Source organism: Vitis vinifera, chromosome 12 (assembly GCF_030704535.1).
Source record: "Vitis vinifera cultivar Pinot Noir 40024 chromosome 12, ASM3070453v1".
In the NCBI taxonomy this organism is placed as follows: Eukaryota; Viridiplantae; Streptophyta; class Magnoliopsida; order Vitales; family Vitaceae; genus Vitis; species Vitis vinifera.
In genome coordinates, this window is record NC_081816.1 from 2763938 (window position 1) to 2785747 (window position 21810).

Sequence of the window (21810 nt, forward strand, 5' to 3'; positions counted from 1 at the left end):
AAAAGATTTTACACCACTATGGACGTCTCTTTCTTTGAACATGTCTTCTTCTATCCCAAATCTCATGTTTAGGGGGAGAGCATGAATGAACATCAAGTTTGGGAGTCTCTTCTTGAGGCTGTACCTTTTTCTCACTCAGAGTCACCAAATCCTTCCCAATCCGCGCCCACTGAGTTGTCCACACCCATGCTGTCATCAGTCCAGCCAGCCCAACCCACAAATGTTTTTTCTCTCGTGACCATCCAGTCTCCTACGCCTATTCAACCTATAGCCCCACAACTTGCTAATGAGAACTTACAAGTATACATCAAGAGGAGGAAAAGACAAGAGTTAGAGCACAGATCACAGCCAACATGTGGCCAATATATTGACTCCATTTCAAGTCTACCTGAAGAGAACATAGGTGAGGATAGGGCTGGAGAGGTGTCAATTCCCAGCATTGATGATTCTACTCTGCCGATTGCATTGAGGAAGGGTGTTAGGAGATGTACAGATCATCCAATTGGGAATTATGTTACGTATGAAGGGCTATCACCATCTTACAGAGCATTTGCTACTTCTCTTGATGATACTCAGGTTCCCAACACAATACAAGAGGCATTCAAAATTTCAGAATGGAAGAAGGCAGTACAAGATGAGATTGATGCACTTGAGAAGAATGGGACATGGACTATCACAGATTTGCCGATTGGGAAGAGGCCCGTGGGGTGCAAGTGGATTTTCACCATAAAATACAAACCAGATGGATCAGTCGAGAGATTCAAGGCTCGTTTGGTAGCTAGAGGGTTTACACAATCCTATGGGATAGACTATCAGGAGACTTTTGCTCTTGTTGCAAAACTGAACACTATCAGGATTCTTCTCTCATTGGCTGTCAATCAAGATTGGTGCTTGCAACAACTGGACATAAAAAATGCGTATCTAAATGGTGACCTAGAAGAGGAAGTCTACATGGAAATACCACCTGGTTTCGAAGGAAGTATGGCAAAGAATCAGGTTTGCAAACTCCAAAAATCCTTGTACGGCCTTAAACAATCTCCCCGAGCCTGGTTTGATAGATTCACAAAGGCAGTCTTGAAGCTGGGCTACAAACAAGATCAGGCTGATCATACTCTATTTGTCAAGAAGTCTCATGCTGGGAAAATGGCCATATTGATAGTCTATGTCGATGATATTATTCTATCTGGGAATGATATGGAGGAATTACAGAAGTTGAAGAAGTATTTGTCAGAAGAGTTTGAAGTTAAAGACCTTGGAAATTTGAAATATTTCCTTGGTATGGAAGTGGCTAGATCAAGGAAGGGAATTGTAGTCTCTCAAAGAAAATACATACTCGACCTTCTTAAGGAGACCGGTATGCTTGGATGCAAACCAATTGATACTCCTATGGATAGTCAGAAGAAACTTGGTATCGAGAAAGAAAGTACACCGGTAGACAGGGGGAGATATCAGCGACTCGTTAGGCGCTTGATTTATCTCTCACACACTCGACCAGATATTGGCTTTGCAGTGAGTGCTGTAAGTCAATTCATGCACAACCCCACTGAGGAACACATGAAAGCAGTTTACAGGATTCTTAGATATTTAAAAATGACACCAGGGAAAGGTCTATTCTTCAGAAAGATAGAGAATCGTGACACTAAAGTATACTCAGATGCGGATTGGGCAGGAAACATCATTGACAGGCGGTCCACTTCTGGATACTGTTCTTTTGTCTGGGGAAATCTTGTTACCTTGAGGAGTAAGAAGCAATTAGTTGTAGCCAGAAGTAGTGCAGAAGCTGAGTACAAAGCTCTAGCACAGGGAATCTGTGAAGGGATTTGGATAAAAAGGGTTCTTAGTGAACTGGGACAAACGAGTTCATCTCTGATTCTGATGATGTGTGATAATCAAGCAGCTATAAGCATAGCAAAGAATCCCGTGCATCATGACAAGACCAAGCACGTTGAGATTGACAGACACTTCATCATAGAGAAGGTGACTAGTGAGACAATTAAATTGAACTACGTTCCTACCAAGCACCAAACCGCAGACATCCTCACCAAAGCTTTACCTAGGCCTAACTTCGAAGACTTAACTTTCAAGCTGGGATTATATGATATATATTCTCCAGCTTGAGGGGGAGTGTTGAAATTTGGCATTCAAAGTTAGGATTTTAATTTAGGAAAGTATTTTAGGAATAAAAAAAGGGAGAGATCATTTAGGATATTTCCTTAGGATTCAGTTTCCTATTTTTTAGGAGAGAATCAAGCTAAATAGATATTTTCTTATTCAGTCATTTGTGTATATATATGTGTATGGTGTGTACTGAAATAATAATAATAAAGGAGTTCAGAAATTCTTCAGATCGATTAACTTTGATGTGTGCCTATCGATTTCAAAGACCCTTTCAACACTCATTTGTCGGTTGCAATAGGTGCTTCTTAATCCACATGTCAAAAGACACTCTTTTTCAACTCAATGCACCCCTTTTAGAATGTACCTAGAATCTTTGTATTTACCCTTGGTGACTTCTTGTACACTTGAACCATTACCGCTTCGTATGCATAGATGAACCTCTTTTGATGGAGATATTTTGCTTTATCTATGGAATCAACAAAGAAAACCTCTTTACCACCAGATTGCGCATTTTCATGTTTAAAAAAAAGAGAGGGGTTGTAAAAAATGCAAGAGAGAGAGAGAGAGCGAGAGAGGGCGAGAGAGAGTGCGATGGTGAGGAGGGGGAGGAGAGCTCGGCGTCGCGGAGCAGAAGGAAGGAGTGCAGTTTCACAGTGGAATCCAAGGCGTTCGAGATTGTTGTGGAGGATAGAAGAGGAAAAATCCAAGGCCTCATTGTGGAGAAGAAGGGAGGGGTCTCGTCATGGGTCCGATTGGGATCGGATAGCCTAGGGTTTTTCTTGGAAGGGTTGAATCTCTGTATCAAGGATGAGAAAGAAGACAGATGGGAAGGGAATGGAAGGAGCAGGGGAGACTGTATTCTATGACTCGAGGGACAAACAGAGCGGGGGGGTTTATACGGCTAGGGGTCTCCGATATAGAGGGGAAGAGGTACCACATCTTCATCCTGAGAGGCAGTAGGGATAAGAGGGGGTGGATGACCATGGCGGAGAAGCTTAACCAGATGGTAGGGTTTCTTGGCAAAAACCCAGAAAACCAGAAAGGAAAGGCTGTGGAGAAGGCTGTTGTGGGAAGATCGTATGCAGCAATGGTGACAAGAACACTGTCGGGTAACCCAAATGTCATTGCAGTGAAGGTGAAAAAGGAGGAATCAATAGGATTATTACAGAAATTAAATCATTGTGTTGTGGCGAGTTGGAGAGATAAGTCAAGGGAAGAAGATGATCTTGAGAAGTTGGGGCAATTCTGGGCAAAGTCTTGGGACCTTAAGGGTAGCTTAGGGCTGGCTAAACTGGACAAGGGAAGAGCGCTGCTGAAAGTTGAAAATTTGGAGGAGGCTAGACGAGTCATTTCCTCTGGGAGTCGCGCGATGGAAGGAACCCAGGTAAGGCTGGAGCACTGGAGCCCTAGGAGTGGATGTTGGGCAGAGGAGGAAGAGAGAAAGGAAGTTTGGGTAAGGATAGTTGGGCTCCCAATCTCGTTATGGAGTCCAGAGATATTGAAGAGAGTGGGGGATGAATGTGGCGGTTTTATCACAGTCGATGAACAGACGAAATCGATGGGTGAACTCCAATGGGCCAGAATCTTGGTGAGATTGAGAGGAGAATTTAGACCGAGCATGCTGGAAATCGAAGTGGAGGAGGAGATTTGCGCAGTGTCCTTATGGTGGGAATGCTGGCCGGTGTTGAGGAGGAAGCGCAGAAACGAAGCCGGTCATCGTAGCAGTGAGGTTAGGGGTGAGGAGGTCTCACGCGCGGGGCAGCAAGTGATGAAGGAATGGGTGAGCGTGAGGCTCGAGACGTTGAACCCGTTAGACGAAGGGACGGACGTGCAGGGGGTTGGGTCGGGTCGGGTTGAGGTTAGTACAGACCTAAGCTCGACAACCCGGACTTGGGCTTTAACTGGCGAACTAAATCCTTTAAGTCCAATCGCGGGCCCAAAGGAGACAAGGAGGGTTGGTGGGCTTGGCCTGATGAGCGGGTCCATGGACTTGAAGAAGAAAGGAGTGGCTACAAGTGATTTTGAACCAAACGTAGGCCCATCGTATAGAATGGAAGATGTGGGCTGCTATACTAAAGGCCCAGCTCCGCCTATAGCCTGATCATCAATCGAAGACCCAAGTTGCTCAAAGGCCTGCACCCAACAGCCCGATCCAAGTGGAAAACTAAGGGAGGGCCCAAAATCATCAGTAGCCCAAGAGGAGACGGGCTTTCTGTTGAAGTGTCTCGCCTCCAGTTATCCTCCAGAATCAGAGACTTTTGTTGCGAGGGAGTCTGAGGACACAAGGAAGCTACAAGGAGTGGTTAGGCTGACAGAGACAGATAGGGCGCTTGAAGAGGAATCAATGAGGTATGGAATGGGGTCTGGTTCTTGGGGGAAAAGGGCATTGGGGGATTCTCATCTCAATTCTTTTCTTTTTGATCGGACTCTGGGGGGGGGGGGGGGGGGGGGGAGTTTTACGATCATTCTGGGGATTTGGATGAGGAAGTTCGGGCTGATAACTCAATGTGGTTAACAGTGTATGAGGCTTGTAATGAAAGGATTACTGAACGTAAGGAACTGGGAGTAATCAAAAGTAGTAGTGACAAAGGCAGGGGGAAGGAAGGGGTTGGTGACATATATGATGCTCAAGTTGAGAGAAGTGAGCCGGAGGGTAAATGGGAAGAGAGTGGCTTGGTGAGGTTCAACCAGTTCCTGGGCTTCCCTACGGAGGGGCTGGAGAAGGAAATATTGAATTTTTTGACCAAGATTAGAAAAAGACGGGAGAAAATTCATAGCAAAGAGCTACTGGAAAAGTCTAAGTTTGAAAGGGAGCTAAAAAGACTGGAATGTTCCATAAACTATGAGGGGGGGATGAAACAGAAAGGCTCGATATAGGGCAAAGGGCGCCAAATTGTGATTGTCCAATGAAGGTGAAAATTTTGAGTTGGAACGTGAAGGGAGCAAATGATAGCTCCAAAAGAAAAGTGAGTAAGACGTTCATAAGAAATCAGAGGGTGGACTTAATTTGTATTCAGGAGACAAAAATGCAGTTTATGACGGATAGCATTGCGAGAAGTATAGGCTTCGGAAGATTCCTAGGTTGGAAAGCTGTGAATGTGGAGGGAGCTTCGGGAGGAATTTTTATATGCTGGGATAGAAGGTCTTTGGAAATCCTAGATTGGGAGGAGGGACTGTTTACTCTATCTTGCAGATTCCGGAATGTAGAAAATGGGGTTGTCTGGGTTTTTACGGGAGTGTATGACCCTTTCTCTAAAGTAGAAAGGGATGCATTATGGGAAGAGTTTGGGGCGATTAGAGGGCTGTGGGAAGACCCTTGGTGCATAGGGGGGATTTTAATATCACTTTGTTTTCGAGGGAAAGGAGTAGCCAGAGGAGAATTAACTCAGCAATGAGAAAATTTGCTGAAACTGTGAATGATCTTGGGCTGGTGGATCTTCCTCTTCAGGGGGGAGATTTTACTTGGAATGGGGACCAAAATAATCAGACTTGGGCATGTCTGGACAAGTTCCTTGTGTCTCTTAGTTGGATAGACCAATTCAGTGGGATTAATCAGTGCAAGCTGCCCCGTCCGGTATTCGATCATTTCCCAATTATGTTAGCGGGGGATGGGATAAGACGAGGCCCGACTCCATTCAGATTTGAAAACATGTGGCTTAAGGCTGAGGGCTTCATAGAGCTTGTATGCAGCTGGTGGCAAGGAATTAATGTTAGGGGCAGTGCTAGTTACAAGTTGGCTACTAAGATGAAGGAAATCAAACAGAAGCTGAAAGTTTGGAATAGAGAAGTCTTTGGTAAGCTAGAGTGCAACAAATCTACAGCCTTGCAACAGGTGGAATTCTGGGATAGGGAGGAAAATGAAAGAATTTTGACTGTGGAGGAATCAGAGCTTAAGAAAGAGGCAAAAGAAAATTACAGAAAATGGGTGATTATGGAGGAAACTCATTGGAGACAGCTCTCAAGGGAAATATGGCTGAAGGAGGGGGATAGAAACACGGGTTTCTTTCATCGCATGGCAAGTGCTCACCGTAGAAATAATTTTTTGGAGAGAATTAAGATCAATGGGGAATGGTTTCTAGAGGAGCAGGAAATTAGGGAAGGAATTGCTAATGCGTTTAAAAATTTACTCTCAGAAGATACGGGGTGGAAGGTGGATATTGGGAGTCTTTAGCTTGATCAGATCAGCCAACAAGAGGCTGTGATTTTGGAGAGGCCCTTTACAGAGGATGAAATCCATGTGACTTTGATGGAGATGAATGGGTATAAAGCCCTTGGCCCGGATGGCTTTACTCTGGCTTTTTGGCAAAGTTGTTGGGTGTTTATTAAAGAGAAGATTCTAGAAATGTTCAAGGAATTCTACGAACATAGCTCTTTCCTCAAGAGCCTTAACAATACTTTCTTGGTATTGATCCCCAAGAAAAGTGGGGCTGAGGACCTTGGAGAATTTAGACCTATTAGTCTCCTAGGGGGGCTTTACAAGTTATTGGCTAAAGTGCTGGCTAACAGATTGAAGATAGTGGTTGGAAAGGTGGTCTCTACTTCTCAGAATGCCTTTGTGAGGGGAAGACAAATTCTTGACGCTTCCTTAATTGCAAATGAAGTGATAGACTCGTGGCAGAAACGAAAAGAAAAGGGCCTTATATGCAAACTGGATATAGAAAAAGCTTATGACAGTATCAATTGGAAGTTTTTGTTGAAGGTGTTGCAGAAAATGGGTTTTGGGCCTAAGTGGGTGGGGTGGATGTCGAGCTGCCTATCTTCAGCTAAATTTTCAGTGTTGGTTAATGGAGTGCCTGCAGGCTTCTTTCCTAGCTCTAAAGTTCTTAGACAAGGAGATCCCCTGTCTCCTTATCTCTTTGTTATGGGAATGGAAGTGCTAGATGTTCTTATTAGGAGAGCTATGGAGGGGGGTTTCTTATCAAGGTGTAACATAAGGGGTGGTAGTGAACCTCCTTTGAACATCTCTCACTTGTTTTTTGCTAACGACACCATTATTTTCTGTGAGGCTAGAAAGGATCATCTAACTCATTTAAGTTGGATTTTATTCTGGTTTAAAGCGGCGTCAGGCCTAAGGATTAATTTAGCCAAGAGTGTAATCATTCCAGTTGGAGAGGTGGTGGAGATGGAGGAGTTGGCTGTTGAGCTAGGTTGCAAGGTGGGGTCCTTACCTTCTCAGTACTTGGGTCTTCCTTTAGGGGCTCTCAATAGAGCGCCTTATATGTGGGATGGGGTGAAAGAGAGAGTCAGGAGGAGACTAGCCCTTTGGAAATGACAATATATTTCTAAAGGGGGAAGAGTCACTTTAATAAAAAGTACTTTGTCTAGCATGCCAATCTACCAAATGTCTATCTTCAGAATGCCCAAGATTGTTGCTAGAAGACTTGAGAAAGTGCAAAGGGACTTTTTGTGGGGAGGGGGAAATATGGAGGGGAAAACTCACTTGGTAAATTGGGAGGTGGTATGTACAGACAAGGATAAAGGTGGGCTAGGCCTTAGGAAGCTAGCTATGTTGAACAAAGCTTTACTTGGAAAGTGGATATGGAGGTTTGCTTGTGACAAAGATAATCTTTGGAAACAAGTGATCAAGGTGAAGTATGGGCAGGAGGACTTTGGTTGGAGGCCAAAGAAGGCTACCGGGGCGGTGGGAGTAGGGGTTTGGAAGGAGATTTGGAAAAAATCAGAATGGTGTTGGGATAACATGACTTTCGGAGTAGGGAAGGGCAACACGATCAGACTTTGGACAGATGTGTGGTGTTCAGAGTCAACGCTGTCCCATTGTTTTCCTCATCTCTTTGGTATGGCGGTTCAAAGGAACTCAACGGTTGAGGAAATGTGGGATCAAAATTCGGGTCAAGGAAATTGGAATCTAAATTTTTTGAGGGATTTCAATGATTGGGAGTTGGAGTTGGTTGGGGATTTTCTACACATATTGAGGGGTCTCAAACCCTCTTGGGAGGAAGATTCAGTCCTGTGGAGGAAAGGAAGAAGTGGTCAATTCAGGGTCAAGGAAGCTTATAATTTGTTGGTGAGGTCTAATGATACAAACTTTCCATCAAGAAGCATTTGGGTGGCAAGGGTGCCAACTAAAGTTGCTTTTTTCGCGTGGGAGGCGACGTGGGGGAGGGTGCTTACCTTGGATAGACTTCAAAGAAGAGGACTACAACTTCCAAATCGCTGCTTCCTGTGTGGTTGTGAGGAAGAAAGTGTAAATCATATCCTTATACATTGTACAGTGGTTAGAGCTCTATGGGATATAGTGTTTGGTTTAGTTGATGTGAAATGGGTTTTTCCAGAAACTGTAAAGGAGGTTTTAGTTAGCTGGAGGGGTCCGTTTGTGGGAAAGAAAAGGAAAAAGATTTGGGACGCCATTCCGTTGTGTATTTTTTGGACGGTGTGGAAGGAGGGGAATAGATTAGCTTTTAGGGGGGGAGGGGTGTGTTGAACGTTCAGAAGCTAAAGAATTTTTTTGTTTGTAATCTGTGGAGTTGGGCCAAATTGTATGTAGGTGAGGAGGCGTTCTCCCTTATAGGCTTCCTAGAGTGGATAACTTCCACTTAAAGGGAGGTGATTTTTTTGTTGTTGATTTTTGAGGCCTTAGTTGCCTTGTATACCTTGTGGCGTTGTGCCTTTTGAATGCATATCCTTTACTTATCAAAAAAAAAAAAAAAACCTCTTTACCACCAGGGAAAGAGGGAGATAAAGACTACTCCTTTCATCCCCAAATGCTTGGCCAAAGCTCTGCCTATTTTAATCTTGCTCATGTCTACTTCTGGGTTTTAGTAGACCATTGCCCTAACCCATCTCCCCACTAGCATAGAACCTTCTCTTCTTAGCACTTTCTTAGCCATGGCATTCGCATAATAGAGCTTCACCAAATGAAAGTCTATTCTCTCCTTGACAATTTTTGCTTACTAGTTTTTGCTACTTGTGTTCCCTTGAAGACCATTGGTTGAGATGGAAACAAATTCAAAGACGATATGGATTCTCTTAGTATTTCTCACTCGTTGCTATTTAAACCTTTTTATAGAATCACCTGAAAGGTTGTTTTTCGGTTTGTCACAAACTTTAAGCTTTTCAAGAATTTGTCATTAATGTTCATCTTTACCTCCAAAAGGTGCACTCTAGTGTTAACCTTAAAATTTGTGACTAAATCCTAGGAACCTGTCCATCTCTATAGCCTTCTTCAAATAGTCCAAAATCCAATCAATCTCTTCTTTCTCAAATCCTAGGGTAAAGGAAGCTCCTTGAGTTTGCTTTGTGATAGAAATCCATGGCCCTCCATTCTTTCCTTCAAACCTTAACTCAAACGTCTCTATCTCCATTGAGTAAATTCTTCTCTAGCTGTTGTCTTGCTTCATTTTCTTTCTTTGTTTGTATCTTACACTTTAGTTAATTAATCTCTCTCAATTGTGACTATCAAAAATTGGTTTCTTGATATCACCTTGAGGATAAGGTTGGAATTTAAGAGAGAAGGAGTTGATACACATCTTTAAATATTCTTTACTGATGTGTTCATAGTTGTGAAAGGTGCGCCTAGGCTCCATGTGGTGCGACACCATGCTGCGGTGCCTCACCCGACTCCAAGCGTCGCCCCTTCACGAAGGCATTGATTAGGCGCACAAGGCGCTCGCTTCCGGCTAGCTATGATGTCCCAAACAAGTCTGCCTTCTTCCTCATTCTTTTTTTTTTCCTTCTTTTGGTCTTCTTCTTCTTCTCTAGCGACTGAGTTGCAAAGGAGAACACGACATTGCTAAGGGTTTTTTTTTTTTTTTTTAATTTGCTAAGACCAAAATGACTCGTTTTGGTCTTTTTCTTTTTAAAGAATAGGGTTCAAAACAATGTTGTTTTGGACCTGTTCTTGACTTCCAACCCCAAATTTGCTTGTTTTGAAGCTGACAAAACCTAAAAAAAACCCCTAGCTTAGCCTCTGCCTCGTGTGCCTGTGAAGAAGAGAAGAAGACGAAGAAGAAAAGGAAAAATAGATGTACCTTGAAATTTTGGATAATGTTTGATGATATATGTGTTTATGACAAATAAATGATTATTAAATTTGATTATATTATATAAAATTATGTATGTAAAATAGGGCGTGCCTCACTTCACTAAAGCCCATACCTTAGGTGCGCCTTGCGCCTTAGGCTCTAGGAGGACTTTGTGCCTTGGTGCATTTTAAGCCTTTTAAAACCATGGATGTGTAATTTTGAATGGGTAAAATTAGTTGTTGTTAGCGGGTTTTGTTGGGTTGTTTAGATTCTATAGGTAATTTATTTGGCGTTTGCCTACTTTTTAGGAATAAGTTGTAGTTGCTAATTTTATTTAAAGCTGATGAATAAGAGGAGGGGGACACTCTAATTTCCAACTTTTATTTTTATTTGGATGTATAAGGTTCCTTCAAATGAAGTTGCTATCTTAATTATATTTTAGTTATCTTCCCAAGATAGGCAGATGCAAGTAGACTATATTTCAATTGGCTATACTAAATTCATTCTTAGAATTTTAAAATAAATAAATAAAGGTTTTGAATATAGCAACAAGAAAAGAAAGAAAGAAAAAAAGAACGAAGAAAAAATCAATTAAAGTTTATTTATTTCTAAGGTTTCTCCGCAACCTACTCTTTCCTAAACATATGGTCAACCATCTACATACTTGCATGGAAATAACCTTAATTAGTTGGTCATGCTAGTGATCAACATTTATTCTACTAATTAGTGCAAATTCTAACACTCATTCTCAAGCTAGTTTGAAGATATTATGCATTCCTAGTTTGGTTGCAATGAAGTTGAATGTGACACTTGGAACTCTTGGTGAAAATATTGTTAGTTGTTGTTTGGCTGTCATGAAAGGGGTACAAATCTAACTGTTGTTGATTTATCCATCTCAACATGCTTTGTTCTATCATGTTGCTCTATATTGTGTGCATTACTTATTACAACTTTCTTGTTAAAGTAAATCTTCATAATTTCTTTAGAATCCATTCTTTGTTCCTTAAGCAAGATCCTAATCTACAATAATTCACAAATTCCTTAAGCTATTGCTCAAAACTCAGCTTTTGCACTTGATTTAACCATAACAAGTTGCCTTTTACTTTTCCAGTGACTAGGTTTTCTCTCGGAAATGTATAGTAGCGCGATGTTGATTTTCTATCTGTAATGGACCTTTTCTTTACCAAGAGTTGACTTTAGGTATCTCAAGATTCTTTGAATTGCATCCATGTAACATTCTAAAGGTGAGTGCATGAGTTTGGCTAACCATGCTGATAGCATAGGCTATATCATGCCTTATTTGAAATTGGTAGATCAATTTTCCAACAAGTCTTTGATGTCTTCCTTTAACACTAAAATTCCTTTTGTGATTAATGTATTAGTAGGTTTAATAATCGTCTCATTGAGTAGATCTAGGATATACTTCTTTTGTGAGACGAAGATTTCTTTACTTGATCTGGTCGCTTAGATCCTAAAAAAATGTCTCAAGCTTGCTTTTTTTTTTTTTTTGTTTTAGATTTTCCATCTTCTCCTTATCATCGCTTGTGACAATTATATTATCTACATGAATAATTTGTATTGTGATATTCATGTGTGTGGTATGTTTAATGAGCAAGGTATGACTCCATTGACTTTGACAAACCAACATTTAAGTAAGGACTTGGTGAACTTCTCGAACCATGTTCTAGGAGATTGCTTCAACCTATATTGATTTTTCCAATCTACACACTTTCCTTTGATTAAAATGGTTCTCAAATCCAGGTGGTAGGTTTATGCAAACCTCTTCATCCAATTTTCCATGTAGAAAAACATTTTTTACATCAAATTATTGTAAGGGCTAAACTAGATTAGCTATCTCGGTTAATAGGACTCTAATGGAGTTCATCATAGTGATAAGGACAAAGATTTCTTGATAAATAATCCCATAGGTCTTTGTGTGCCCCTTAGTCAGTAATCTAGCCTTGCACCTCTCATTTAACTCATCCACCTTATTTTTGATGGTGAAAACCCACTTGCCCCCATACTAGTCTTTTTCCTTGGGGTAATTCAACCACTTCCTAAGTTTTATTCTTATGGAATGTTCTCATTTAATGGCTTCCCTCCACTTTGGATTGTTTAAAGCCTCTTTTACATTTTTAGGAACAAATTTTATGGAGAATTTAGTGGTGAATGTCTTGTTGTTGGGGCTAGTTGATGTAAAGATAAAAAATTTGAAAGGGGATGTTTTTGTACAAGCTCTAACACATTTCTAATGATAATTGGAATATTCAAATTTGTGTAAAATAGAGGTGCATAAAGAAGAATGTTAGGAATATCTATGTTTAGAGTTCAAGATTGACTGCACGAGAGAGAAATGGGATATTTGATGTTGTCCTGCTTCCTCGAATAGATTAAAGATCAAGTCCATTTTCTGCTCTTTTTGCATTATTCCTGTCCACTGCATTACACCGTCTGGTTTACCCTTTTTTTCCCTCATTCTCCCTTGTGCATCATTAACTCTCTCTTTCACTGCATCACTGATCTGGTTGTTAGACAGAAAATGAGGTGATAAGATCATGTAAGGGAAGATTAGGTGATGGATGGATAGAAGAAGAAGGAATAGGCATGTAGAAATGTAGGCATTAAGGAAAATAAATTTTTATTAACCTTCTTTTCTGAATAATACATGAAGGATACAATACAAGTTTATATAGAGACCCCTCTAGCTAGAAAATAGGAACTTCCCTAAAAAATAGAGACTCCTCTAGCTAGAAATAGGAACTTCCCTAAAAAATGGTCTATGAAGTCCCTTGGTTAGGATGTCAGCCAGTTGCTGTGTAGTTAGAACAAATGGCGTGCATATAAGACTGGGTTGAAGTTTTTCCTTTATGAAATGTCTATCAATCTCCACATGTTTAGTCCTATTATGCTGAACTGGATTATGTGTAATACTGCTTGCAACTTTATTATTGCAATAAAGCTTCAAAGGGTAGATTGTTGGTTGTCTTAACTCTTTTAGGACATGCTTAAGCCACATCACAAACCCCATATGCCATCGCTCTAAATTTTGCCTCCACATTACTCTTAGCTACTAAACTTTGTTTTTTACTCCTCCAAGTAACCAAATTTATCCAAATAAATGTGCAATGCCCTGAGGTCGATCTCTTATCAGCTACTGAACCAGCTTAGTCTGCATCCATGTGTACTTCAACTCTCCACTGCTTATTCTTCTTAAAAAATAGCCCTTTTTGTGGTGTATTCTTCAAGTACCTTAAAATTCTATAAACTGCTTCGAGATGCACTTCAAAAGGTGAATGCATATATTGACTTACCATACTAACTACAAAGGCAATATCCAGTCAAGTGTGAGATAAGTAATATTGGAAGATTATTAAGATCATTAAGAGACTCTACATGTTTAATATTGGAAGAAGAATATGGTTTAGATGGAGGCTTACCTTTCTCAAGGGGTGTGATTATATCTGTTCTTGGGACAGATTCATGGCCTTACTATAAAGTAGGTTCCTCCATCCTTTTTGAATATGGTCTTGAGTAGACATGACGCTCTTGATTGTTTTTACTTGTATTTTCAATGAATTCAGTATTTTTATGATCCTGATCATGTGCTGACATTAAGGTAGACTGTCCAAATTTTCAATAGCTAAATCATTTGTTCCCAAAGTTTGTCTACTACCTACAGACTCATCAAACATCGGTGGCTGTTTTTTTTGTTTTTTCTAGACATTTTTCTTGGAATTTTCATGGAGTTTCTGATTGCTGTTGAACTAACGGTGGCTGTAACAGTGGCTGGTCTAACTCAAACAACACAATAGGAATGAAATCTACTCTTTTATTCTCCCCTTGAGGATGATCATGACTAAAGTAGGATTTAGTTTCAAAAAAGGTGACATCCATTGTTACAAACATTCTTTTAGTACAGGGATCAAAGTATTTATACCCTTTTAGTGTTGAAGAATATCCAACAAATATGTATTTGAATGCTTTAGGATCAAATTTTCCACAGTTATGATTATGGACATGAATGAATGTAATGCAATAAAAAATTTTCAAAGGTAAATTCATTGAAATCTGTGAAGTAGGAAAACACATGTTGAAAAAATCAATAGCAGTTTGATATTTTAAAACCTTGTTGGGCATCCTATTAAAATAGCTTTGCCTTAAAGATATTTAGGAACTTTTGTTGAAAAGGTGAATGATCTAGCAACTTCTAAAAGATGTCTATTCTTTCTTTCTACCACTTCATTTTGTTGAGGTGTATCAACACAAGAACTTTCATGTATTATGCCATTTTCTGGAAAGTAGTTTTCTAACAATTGATTGGAGTATTCCGTTCCATTATTAGTTTTAAAATTTTGAATATTTGTTTAAAATTGTGTTTTGACTGTTTTGTGAAAAGTTTTAAACAATTATGCTACTTTTGATTTTTCTTTTAGCAAATACGCCTAAGAAGGTCCCTAAACACCACTATGTATTACAAAAAAAGGTTTAGAGGCTTTATAGGGTTGTGAAGGAAAAAATGCATGATGATGCTTTGCAAGTTCACAAATTTCACAATGGAATGAAGATGAATCTTTATTAATAAACAACTTTGAAAATAGATGTTTCAAATATTGAAAATTGGGATGTCCTAACCTAAAATGCCTTAACACTATTTCATTCTCACTAGATATTAAAACAAGTTCAAAACAAGTACTTTGGGCTTGTCTACCTAGTTTGATTCCATCTTCAAAGAAATAAAGTCCTTCATAGCATTGCCAATCATCTTCCCTGAGTTCAAATCCTAGACTTCACATTGAGATGAGAAAAAATTAGCTTGATAGTTTAAATCAAAGGTTAATTTACTAATAAACAATAAATTTCAAGACAAATTAGGAACATGAAGGACATTATGGAGTGTAGGAAGTGAGGGAATTTTGATAGATCATTTTCCAACAATAGTTGAAAGTGATCCATCTGCTATTTTTATTTGTTTGTTTCCTGCACAGGGACTATAAGAAGAAAACAGATTTGAAGAACTGGTCCTATGATCGGTTGCACTAGAATCTATGATCCATGGGCAATTTGAATCAAGGCTAATAAGGGGTGTGGCAAGATGATTACCTTTTTGGGCTAAGGAACAAGAAAAGGATCGACTTAAAGAGACCCGAGATTGAAGAAGTTTGTACAAATGCTCTATTTGATCCTTCGTAAAAGGAGATGTTTCTAAGGACGGTTGTAGCCCTTGTTCATCGCTTTCAACTTGGTAGGCACGACTCTCCCTGCCATGTTTCTTCCTTTAGTTTGATGGTTTTCTGTGAATCTTCTAGAAGGTGTCACGAGTATGCTAGGGTTTGTTACAGTGGTCATACCATGGTTTATCATCCTTTTTAGAATTCCTTTTTTCTCCTTGATCAAATCCCTTTGTAACAAAGGCAAAACTATCAAATTTTGTTTTAGTCCTTGGTGACTCAAGGTTCATCGTAACAAATCTTCTAGCCTTCTCTCTTCTAACTTTAGAAAAACTTCTTGAAGAGATGGAAATCGTTTTCTCCCCAAGATTTGACCTCTCACTTCATCAAGGGATTTTTTTGATAAAGATCCTATGCTCTAATACCATGTAGGCTTTGAGGAAAATAAATTTTTATTAATCCTATTTTCTGTATAATTCACGAAGGATACAATACAAGTTTATATAGAGACTCCTCGAGCTAGAAAATAGGAACTTACCTAAAAAATAGAGACTCCTCTGGCCATAAAATAGGAACTTACCTAAAAAATAGAACAAGAAACTAACTAAAAAAAATCCTAACTAAATTTGAATTTAAAAATAAATATCACAACTCATCCTTTTTCCTAAAAATAACAACAATATTCCTAGATTCTCGACAAGAAATATTCTTATATACTAAATTTCTTCTCCTAAAGATTAGTCTTAGAATAGTATGGTTGTTCTTGAAAAAAGCACACATCCATGGTGAGAAATCTTTGTTTTGTAGGAGTATAAAAGCATTTGTATTCCTTTTGAGTGGGAGAGTATCATAGGAATATACATCTAATAACACTTGCATCAAGTTTTGTTCTTTCCCTATAAGAATTGCATCTCCTTAATATACTTTAGGAACATTATGAGAGAACATTAAAGCCTTGGCCACTTCCAAAAAAAGTCTATTTTTCTCTTAGCCGCCCATTTGTTAGGGTATACCAACACATATAATTAGGTGTGTGATCCCATTTTAAGAAAAGATGAACTTAGGGTACCATTTAGATATTCTCTCCATTATTAGACTTTAAAACTTGTAGTTTAGCATAGTTTGGATCATTCTATGGAAATTTAGGGAGGTAGGGACAATCTCAAATTTATCTTTGAGGAGATAAATTCAAGTATCACAAGCACAATCATCGATAAAACTAATAAAACCATTTGAAGTTACCTAAAATTTAGGGTGGTAGGGACAATCTCAAATTTTGGATGAGCAAGATAGTTATAAGGAGTACGATGTCCAAATCAGTGGGTTGTAGGAATTGTATTGTATGCTGATATGGTACGTAAGCTGAGTAAGGAGTTCATATACAAGTTACCTAAAACAAAAGGTTCACCCACTTTTGATGTTGACGTCGGTGTTGGTGTGGTTGGTTGCTTTCACTTGGTCAAAGAAGGCCATGAAGATGATTGGAGAACAACTTTAAAGACAAAGAAAGGTCTCTTTAAGTGTACAAGATTGACAGAGTTGAAATTTTTGCAAGTCACATGATGGACAACTCACAATTCTACATTTTACATGTAAAATTTATATCAAGCAGAGTACTTTATTGTTTGTAATCAATCCATTCACATGGGAAGAAAAAGAACAAAATGGTGGAAGAGTTTGCTTTGGATTTCTATACATCGAGGAAGTCAATGAAACTCGATGTTGAGTTTCTTCCTAGTTAGAGGGAATGGTGAAGAATTAACCCCCAGGGTTTATTCACAACAAAAGAAAGACATTGGTAGTTTGGTTTCATTGTTTTATTTAGTCTTTTTGTTATAGTAGGATTGATATTTAATAGTTTACTTTTGTTAAGCTTTTTATTTTATTTTAGGTAGTGGCTGACTTTTTTGTTAAGTTTCTATTCCTTTTATTCTTCTTATTAGCATTAGGAATGTTTCTATTTCTTTTAATTAGTGAATAATATTCCTTTCCTATTTTTGCAAGAAATATAAGAAATTAGGAAAGTTATCCTATCAAGGAAGAGAGTCATAAGAGTCTATATATACCTTTGTAGTCTTTCGAAGTAAAGAGGAGAATTTTAATAAAATTTCAGCATCTATTATGCTTTCCTTTGAAGGTGTGACTACCTTCTTCCTAAGTGTGATTTGCCTTGGAACCTTTTTGTGATTGTCAAAGACTATATATGTATGTATTCCTTTTTGTTGATTGGTTGGGTTCTTGTTGAGGTTGTATTAGCCCCTTCTGTTGGGTTGTTCTTTTTCCCCTTTATGCCATTTTGGCGGTGGTTGTATATGTATTGTATACCTTGAGTCAATCTTTTGGTGCCTCTTCTTATATCTTCCTTTTTATCTAAAAAAAAAAAATTCCTTTTTATATTTTTCTGTCATCTTTTATTCTTTTCACCTCATTCTATAACTTAAGAAATCGTATATTGCTTGAAATTTTAAGATTGTGCAATATGTTTGCTTGAAATTATAGGATCTCATTATATCATCTCAGCCCCTTTTTAACTGCAACTTTGCACTTTTTGACATTAGATATGATTTTATTTCAGACAAAATCAGGCCTTCTGATGTAGGTCTTGAACAGGAGGCACAATGTGCACGGGTATGGTCAGGTCCCATGCATCAGTGTAATGGCAGCCATCCATCACTACCACCAATCAAATACCTGCATTTACATGAGTGTGACAGCTTTTCTGTAAGTATTTGACTCTAGGTTTTCCATTGTTAATAGAATTCAATATTTTACACCTGGTTTTCTGAACTTAGGTTATGTTTGGTTCTAAAAACTATGAGGTAAAGGAAAAGGAAGGGAAGAAAAAGGAAAGAAAGTGCAAGTTTAAGTCCGATACATTTTCCTGCATCTTTCCCCTGCTCTATTGACCTTTCCCTTGCTGTTTCCTCGTCCAGACAGGCCCTTAATGTTCTGAAACTTGAAAGCTAGATAACAGAGACTCACTGGTTTTTGAATTTTCTTGCAGATAGGAGTCTTTTGCATGCCACCTTCCTCTATTATACCCCTTCATAATCATCCTGGAATGACTGTGTTGAGCAAGCTTCTATATGGTTCATTATATGTAAAATCATATGATTGGCTTGATTTTCCTGCAGCTGCTGATCCATCACAAGGTGTGCTTTTTTTAGCATATCATATCTCCCACTTTGATTATGACAAATGGTGCTTTGATGCTTTGAAATGACACTCAGAACTATGCTCTTGTTCCTTCAAAATCAAGTAATGCCCTGATTCTGGAATTTTTATTTTTCAAGTAGGATGTTTATTGTTGTTGCGAAGTGAAATTGTTTACATGATTGTAGGGACCTTCCTTCCTATGTAGTGTTTGTAGGGTGTTTTAGGCTTTTGGATTTTCTTTGTTCTTTGTTTTGTTCTTTTCTTCCTACTTAGCTTGGAATATGGCCTATTCTTCATCATACCCTCTCTTTATGTTAATAAAACATTTGTTTCCTATCAAAGAAAAAGATGCCAAACCACTGTAGCAGGGATGTTCATTCCACTGCAGTGAGTTGCTGTTAATGCTACCATAGCAGTGTACTGAATGAGGATTTTGCATCCTTTTGTGAGTCCTTATTATGAACTCAAAACTAGAGGTTATGATTTTTTAATTCAAGGGATCTGATAGATTATTTTGTGTTTAGTGTTCAGTGGTTTATAAAAGCTTTGTACTCGAGTTATTAGTTATTTATTTATCTCTTTAGGTCCCAGAGGAATTCCACTAATTTAATGAATGATCAAGGAGTATTTTTATCTTCAAACTGTGAATGGATTTGTTGAATTTTGTTGGAAAATTTGATAGAAGCCTTTTAAGATTGGGCAGCTACTCTGGTGAGGTTTATTGATAGGCATGACATGATGAATGAAACGAGTTTGATTTGCTATTATGAACCTTACTCATCTTGCTTAGATTTCATGGACGGTTGTATGGAATGTATTTGAGATGCAGGATAAACTCTTATTATTAGTTTTAAAGCAATGAAATTATGGATAAAACAGATGTATTACAGTGACTCAGGATGAGCTTTTTGGTTAGCAAACAACTCTTAGATAAGGAAGCACTACAGTTGTTGCGTACATGAACAAGGTTTAAGGATGTATGAATTCTAGGTAGGGGTGTTGATGATCCAAGCCAAACTCTCCTCCAACCTAAGTCAGGATTGCAAGTGTCGCTAAATGGTAACACATGTCTTCAATTTTGACGAGTTGTTTCAATTGGCTTTTGTGATTGAGAAGAATATGAAGTAGAATCTTACTAGACTGTTCTCAAGTCTGCTAGATAAACCCGAAAAATTTCAATAAGGTTTGTAGAGGCTTTTATCCTCCTCAGTGCATGGTAACCTCCATGCAGGCTTTAAACCTCATTCAATGGATGACATCAACACCTAATGGATTTTTGAAGGGAAAAGAGGGATGGCCTTTGCAAGTGTTGAGAGGACCATATGCATGTTAGTACTAAACCACTGGGGGTACCTGATTTAGACAATGATAATTTGTAGTGAATATCTAAGTGTGTGCTCTTTGATGTTGATGTTGTCTAAAATTGGGAGGTAGATGCCACTCTTCTCTCTGTTTTAAGTTCTAATACATGACAGGTGAAAAAAATAAAAATAAATATGTTTGTATTGAGATGATGATTTTTGATGTTATGTCCTAGCCTTACTGATATCTTTTGGGAGATCTTTTAAATGGTAACTTGTCCTTTTTTGACAATGTGCCAGTCCAACAAAAAGCATGTCACCAATTCCAGGCTAAAATTTATCTTTGACATAATTTTTTCTTTGTTATAGGCTAATTTTTCTTTGGTTAGTTTCTTATGCATATTTTTTTAGATTAAGCTTGATTTTTAATATTAAGATTGAGATAATTAAGCTTGATCATGCTTGATTTTTCTAAAGCTTGTAGGTTCCCAAAGTTTGTCTATTTTGTTGTCTTGGATAGATCACCTATGAGGGGGGCAATGTGATAGGCATTGCTTAGAATTTGAACATAATGGATAGGTAGAGATGTATTTCTAAGCTTCTAGGTGAGTTTTTAGCACCTTGACATGGTTGCACAACACCAAGGCTTCATGTGGTGGCACCTTGCACCCATTAAGTGCCTATGACATGTGGGGAGACATGTCATGCACGAGGCAAGGTGATGAATGAGGCTAAGGATCATGTCAAGGCTTGGTAGTGGCAGCACACAGGTGTGCACAAGCAAGGCACCATGTGGGTGGCTTGACCTAACAAAAATTCAAGTGCGGGATTTTTTATGATGGAAAATTTTCCTTTAAAGAGGATGCCTTGAGTTAGGGTTTCCAAGTGACAAAATGATTTTTCAGATTTTCTATTTTTTTAGAAAATTCATTATGCTTGGTCAAACAGCTATGATATCTCCTCCTAACACTCTGGGAATGACTTAAAACGTTCAAGGAGGGGGGTGGCCCACTAAAGGGTGGTGATGGTGACAAATTATGCCACATCAAGAGCATGACATGAGGGCAAACATGAGCAAGGATTGATGGTGAGCCTTGCTAGCTTGCATGCATGAGCGCAATGCCATGTGTGGTGCAACCCTTGGGCCTTAATAGGGGGTTGCGGTTATGGTGCATGGCATGAGGATGCGTGCTTCGGTTGGAAGGATCTATGTGGTTAGCAGACACATGGACGATGAGCTAAGAAGAGGACTTAGCACCAAGGCAAGGTTGCATAAGCATGTGGGCCAAGAGAGGGCTCAATACACATGGACTGCCTAGAAACACAAGTAACAGGTTGGGTGGCACATAAGGCCACCTAGACACATAAATGGCATAAATGGGCTTGATGTTCGTGGGCTCAACAAGACGCATGGGTTGGCACTAAGCATGACACCTGTAGCGCACCTTGGCATTGAGGCAAGCCCAAGTAAGACGAGGAATGGGAGATTGACAACTGATAGGCTGAGATGTGCTAGACACTTGACATGAGCCAAACAAATCTTTGCAACACAAGAGGCATGTGGCAAGCAAAGGTGCAAGCAAGCAACTAAGTCCGTATGATAGAGGCATGACAAGAGTGGGTTGTTGAGTTTGGGAACAGGTGGCAAAGTTAGAGGCAAGCAACACATGCAACTAGACATGTGGCAAATGACTGAAGCCTTAGGATAGGCTGAAGCATTTGAATTCAAAAGAGTCAATCTCCTAGATGAGGGGGAGTTGGTTGGCTGATGGATGCCTCTATAAATCGTGTGCCTACTAGTCATTCTCTGCATCAACTCACCAAAGAGATTGTGGGAATCTTGTTAAAAGAACCAGGGTTGTTCCTTGTAAATTCTGTGGAGTAATATACAAGTTAGAGTGTTACTCTGTAATCTTGTGTGGGCTGTGTGATTTTCCTTGTTGCATCTCGTGCAGGTCTGGTTAGAGAAGGTTGGCTTAAAGGGTTTTTAAGATCCACACAACGTGAAAAAGTAGTGGGGAAATTTTGTAGTTGTGACATTAACCAAGTAATTTAAATGAAAGATTCAAAGCTTATGAAAAGGTC

General features: G+C 39.0%; 1 protein-coding gene across 4 annotated transcripts in view; it reads left to right on the plus strand.

Annotated features, from left to right (window-relative positions):
• Window positions 1-21810, plus strand: part of LOC100250622 (plant cysteine oxidase 4) — a 45150-nt gene that overhangs the window by 21925 nt on the left and 1415 nt on the right. For 2 of the 4 annotated variants that reach the window (XM_010658745.3, XM_019223669.2), the window contains exons 3-4: window positions 17844-17989; window positions 18273-18420. In XM_010658745.3, coding sequence (XP_010657047.1) covers window positions 17844-17989; window positions 18273-18420 — 294 coding nt within the window. Of the gene's footprint in view, window positions 1-11211; window positions 11345-15085; window positions 15343-17843; window positions 17990-18272; window positions 18421-21810 lie in introns of all 4 variants that reach the window. The other 2 variants (XM_019223670.1, XM_010658746.3) reach the window with 2 other exon arrangements.